General features: G+C 45.1%; 1 protein-coding gene across 1 annotated transcript; it reads left to right on the top strand.

The window, feature by feature from the left end:
* The first annotated feature begins 3,229 nt into the window (after positions 1–3,229).
* LOC311145562 (mutS protein homolog 4-like) lies at positions 3,230–4,740 on the top strand. The gene is made up of 4 exons (XM_084181829.1): positions 3,230–3,417; positions 3,537–3,652; positions 3,760–3,846; positions 3,976–4,740. The coding sequence occupies exons 1-3, from the start codon at positions 3,297–3,299 to the stop codon at positions 3,763–3,765; spliced, it is 243 nt and encodes an 80-aa protein (XP_084037955.1). The 5' UTR covers positions 3,230–3,296; the 3' UTR covers positions 3,766–3,846; positions 3,976–4,740.
* The last annotated feature ends 809 nt before the right edge of the window (positions 4,741–5,549 follow it).

Raw genomic sequence — 5,549 nt, 5'->3', positions numbered from 1 at the left:
GCTCCTATCAATGGTATGATTTCCTGACGGTAAAGGAGTACTCAGAGGCAGAATTATGTAACAGTGAGAGTAAATGGTTAGAATCTGTCAAATTTCTTCTCAATGTCGGTTCAAGTCGCAGATTCAAACATTACACGTGATTCAGCTGAAGCATACTCTGGAGTTGGTACCACCACTGAGGGTAAGTGCTCGGTGTGCTTATAATATATTTGCAATCATTACTGTTGTACCATGTGCCTTTTTCTATGCAGGGGCGGCAGGTAGCTTAGTGGTTAAGAGCGTAAGGTCGCTGGTTCTAATCCCCGAGCCGACTAGGTGAGAAATCTGTCGATGTGCCCTTGAGCAAGGCACTTAACCCTAATTGCTCCTGTAAGTCGCTCTGGATAAGAGAGTCTGCTAAATGACTAAAATGTCAAATGTATTGTGTGAACAGATGGCGCTGAAGAACTGTAATACTGCTCTGCTGAAGGCCTTACAGCAGCTCACTGGAAGATAACAAGGTAGGATTTGATGTTCTACATTTACATTTGAGTCATGTAGCAGGAACTCTTATCCAGAGCAATTAGGGTTAAGTGCCTTGCTCAAGGGCACAGACTGATTTTTCACCTAGCAAGCTTGGGGATTTAAACCAGCAACTTTTCGGTTACTGGCCCAATGCTCTTAACCGCTAGGCTACCTGACGCATTGAATAACATTAGCGCTAAACGAAGTGGATTTTCAATTAACAGGCCTCTAGCTAGACCACCTCTCAGGCACGTTGCTTCCATTGATCACGTTGTGATCTCCTAAGGTCCTGGAGAAGGTCAAGACAGTGATTAATGACGACACCAGGTACATGAAGGGGAGCCTCAACATGCGTACACAGAAGTGCTATGCTGTGCGCCCCAACATCAACAGTTCCTGGACATCTCCCGGTGAGCCTACACTGAAATTGTGGATGACATTGCAGGTGTTCACTAGTTGCCTGATGGTTATGTTTTAAAATATCATATGACGATTGATCACTTCTTAACATCTGATTATCCCTAATTTATTAAAAAATGTCCATGATGTATAAATCCTTCTCAATGTGCAAATCCATGACAAAGTTAACCCTGCTGATGCACAGGGCTGGTTGACCAGGTGGGGGAGATGTATGGCTTGCCGATGCACACCAGCTTCAGCACAGCTCGAGGCTTCTTCATCCAGATGAAACTGGAGGGGTGGCTTCACCAGATGGGAAGCTCCCAGCTGACTTCATCAAGGTACCTTTAATAGCCTATTTGATGAACACCTCTATAACTGGCAGTGTTGGACTATTGCAATGATGAATGGGTTATACAGAGCTTTAAGTGAGAGAACCCCATTACAAAGTGTCATATTGCTTCATGTTCATTATTTAAAATGGGCTGTACCTGTCAGAATTTCTTTGGCTCTATATTACACCAACACGTGTCCGCATTCTCTATAGTAATGCATTTTCATACCCTTGGCTGTCCTGTAGTTGTTCTTGTGACGAAGCACAAGAACAACTACGCTTCACCACAGCAGACCTGATGATGAATGATCGCTGTGATTCCACATGTCCTGTGTGTGAGTAAAGAGCAGCTAAATAGCCTCACAATTGACCCTTCGCTAAGCCCCCCTTAATTACTGTTGCAACCTCTGCCATAATTTTCCCCAGGAAGCCCAATTACCCATTTAACCACTGGCGAAGTCCCCTCACAAAGATGCAAACGGTGTTTCTAATACACAATGAGTTTAAACACAGACTACCCCTTGCTAATCAGGAAACTCTTCGGTATGTTGTGGTGGACTGTCATTATAATTGCTTCACGGGAACTTGGTAAAAGTTGTAGCATACCTAGCCACTGAATGGCTTTGAATTCACTGTCAGCATGCAGTGAAAGCTATAACCACTTTTGGAGCAAACTAGTGCTCTCGAATCGTATCCTGATGTCGACAGCAGATGGGAGTTGTATTTATAACATTGCTAATTTAGCTAGCTAACATACATTTTGAGAAAAAAGTTATATTAAGTGAGTAGCTTAGCAACGTTTGGTGGTCAATGAGACAGAGCTAGCTAGTCGCTAACAACTGTGCTAGCAAACAATGTAACAAAAGTATAATTTCTGATTAGAAAATTACTCCAACAGGCTCTGCAGTTCAGGAATCACAGTAACAGGTAGTCCTGGTGCACGGTTAAATTATTTAGCCATAAAAATTAAAAAGAACACTGTTTTTGCCATAGCACACACTGGCTATCATGCGATTTAAACGTGAGCTTGTCCAAGGTGTCGGACTTGACGATAGTTTGAGAAAAATAGAGTTTCTTTGCTTTGATCTAATTGACCAACCTACCCTTCATTTCTGTATTTATCATGTGCCACAAAATAAAACTGGGGGAAATTGGATTGACTGATAATTTACCCAGTAGATGGGGCTGTTTGGTTTGTTGTAGTGTTGTAGATCATGTTGTCCTGTTTCCACCTGTCACTAGCCAATGCATGCCCCATCTCAGACTATGGTAAGTCAAGCAGGAAAGTGAAGAAATGTAATCAATTATTAATTTTCACCCAACATTTCTGCAATAGAACACAAAAACAGTGTGTTCAAATTCTTAGACACGCTAACCATATGATCCAGTCAGATTCAAGCTATCCCTGGAGTTGGTTGACCTCTCTGAGTCTAGTCAGTATCTGAAGAAACAACCACCCACTCATTCTTCTCACATCGCAGCCAGTCAATGCAGCATGAGTGAATACAGTGTGTCAGCAGCAGCACCCTCTCTTCTCCTCTCTGATTGACAAAGAGGCTGCTGTGCTCTGCTCTCTATGTAACATTGGTTGCCTTGCTAGCTTCAGTTGTCTGGGCAGCAGCCCCCATAGCAATGTGGGTGGTGACCACTGGCCCCCAGCTGTCTGAAAGGATCTCTGTAGGGACATGTGCTGAATGCCGGCCCTCTCTGTCTCTGTATCATTCATCTCACTCTCAGATGTCCCTGGTTACGTAACTGTTACTGTATTTGATCAGACCAATCTCTCTGCATGACACAACAACTGTAGATGTCTGTTTGTACTGTACGCTAGTAGTGTTTGGAATTCTCATAAAATGTGTAAAAAAAATAACAAGCCCAACTGAATTTCATCCACAGCAATTCAACCCAGAGGAAACATTTTTATTTACCAACAATGTAATTGTTCTTCCTGAAGTTGTTATCCTGCTCTGTGCCTGCAGTGTGTCCTGAGTTCACAGACACACTGGCCATCAAGTAGGGTCGTCACCCCATTCTGGAGCACATCGCTGGCCAGCAGCCCATGTCCAACAACCGCTACATCTCTGAGGGCAGAAACTTTGTCATCATCGCTGGGCCCAACATGAGCGGCAAGTCCACCTACCTCAAACAGGTGGCGCTGTGCCAGATCATGGCTCAGATAGGTGGGTGGAGAAACCACAAACTTTATTCAAAATCTACTTCATTTTCAGTGTGCCAGTGTTGTAACTATTCAACAGGCTTACTCACAGGTTATTCATATAATGAGTCTGATCTTTCCTAGGCTTCTTTGTGTCTGCTGAGTATGCCTCCTTCTGCATTGCTGAACAGATTTTCACCAGAATCGGGGTGGATGACGACTTTGAAACAAACTCCTCAACCTTCATGGTGGAAATGAAGGTGGTACATTTTCAATACATACTGGCCACTGATGCAGTGATATGGTATGGACTTTTACAATCATTCACCTAAATGGTAAAAGGTTTACTGTAATGTTTAACTTGCAGGTCTGAGTGCCGCTGAGATGACTGCACTGCCTACAACCATAATCCAAGTAGCAAAGGCGATTGCCTCAAGTCAGCCAACAGCTCTTGGTATGCTTTTTCCAGTAGGCTATTTCTTATTGTTATTTAGATCAAATTTACCTTCCATCATCTTATTCTCTGTGGTCCCTGCTGGTCTGTCAACCTGTCGTCTTCATCCTCCGTCTTACCCTGTCTCAGGCCAAGCACCACAGTAATCCGGAAATGCAACGGCAGAGAGCAGTGTACTACCTGGCCACCCGGCTCCTGTAGACAGCCAGGAACTCCATGCTGGACACTCACAGCTTGCACATCTAGCTGAACGGCCTGAAAATACACTATGAAGCAGAGCTGCAGGTCGCAGGAGAGCCTGTGTCCATGGAGACAGGAAGAATGAGAAAGGGGAGGTCAGGGTGGAATGGGGGCGATGACAAGGAGGTGAGAGTCTGAACCCCGCCCTGTGCAACTGGGTCCTGGACTTCCTGACGTGCCGCCCCCAGGTGGTGAAGGTAGGAAACAACACCTCCACTTCGCTGATCCTCAACACTGGGGCCCCACAAGGGTGCGTGCTCAGGCTTGATTACCAACAATGACGAGACAGCCTACAGGAAGGAGGTGAGGGCTCTGGGAGTGTGGTGCCAGGAAAATAACCTCTCAGTCAACGTCAACAAAACAAAGGAGATGATCGTGTACTTCAGGAAACAGCAGAGGGAGCACCCCCCTATCAACATCGACAGGACCGCAGTGGAGAAGGTGGAAAGCTTCAATTTCCTCGGCGTACACATTGACACTGACAAACTGAAATGGTCCACCCACACAGACAGTTTGGTGAAGAAGGCACCTCAGGAGGCTGAAGAAATTTGGCTTGGCACCTAAAACCCTCACCAACATTTACAGATGCACAATTGAGAGCATCCTGTCAGGCTGTGTCACCGCCTGGTAAGGCAACTGCACCGCCCGCAGCCGCAGGGCTCTCCAGAGGGTGGCGTGGTCTGCCCAACGCATCACCGGGGGCAAACTACCTGCCCTCCAGGACACCTACAGCACCAAATGTCACAGGAAGGCCAAAAAGATCATCAACGACAACAACCACCCGAGCTACTGCCTGTTCACCCCGCTATCATCCAGAAAGCGAGGTCAGTACAGGTGCATCAAAGCTGAGACCCAGAGACTGAAAAACAGCTTCTATCTCAAGGCTATCAGACTGTTAAATAGCCTTCACTAGCACATTAGAGGCTGCTGCCTATATACATAGATTAGAAATCACTGGCCACTTTAATAAATGGAACACTAGTCACTTTAATAATGTTTACATGTCTTGCATTAATCATCTCATATGTACACTACCGTTCAAAAGTTTGGGGTCACTTAGAAATGTCCTTGTTTTCCATGAAAACACATGAAATGAGTTAGAATAGGAAATATAGCAAAATGCATAGGAAATGTAGTCATTGACAAGGTTAGAAATAATGATTGTGTCCTTCAAACTTTGCTTTCGTCAAAGAATCCGCCATTTGCAGCAATTACAGCCTTGCAGACCTTTGGCATTCTAGTTGTTAATTTGTTGAGGTAATCTGAAGAGATTTCACCCCATGCTTCCTGAAGCACCTCCCACAAGTTGGATTGGCTTGATGGGCACTTCTTACGTACCATACGGTCAAGCTGCTCCCACAACAGCTCAATAGGGTTGAGATCCGGTGACTGTGCTGGCCACTCCATTATAGACAGAATACCAGCTGACTGCTTCTTCCCTAAATAGATCTTGCATAGTTTGG

The sequence above is a fragment of the Coregonus lavaretus genome, assembly GCF_964263955.1.
Source record: "Coregonus lavaretus genome assembly, chromosome: 18".
Classification (NCBI taxonomy): domain Eukaryota; kingdom Metazoa; phylum Chordata; class Actinopteri; order Salmoniformes; family Salmonidae; genus Coregonus; species Coregonus lavaretus.
This window is presented reverse-complemented; position numbering and strand designations above follow the sequence as displayed.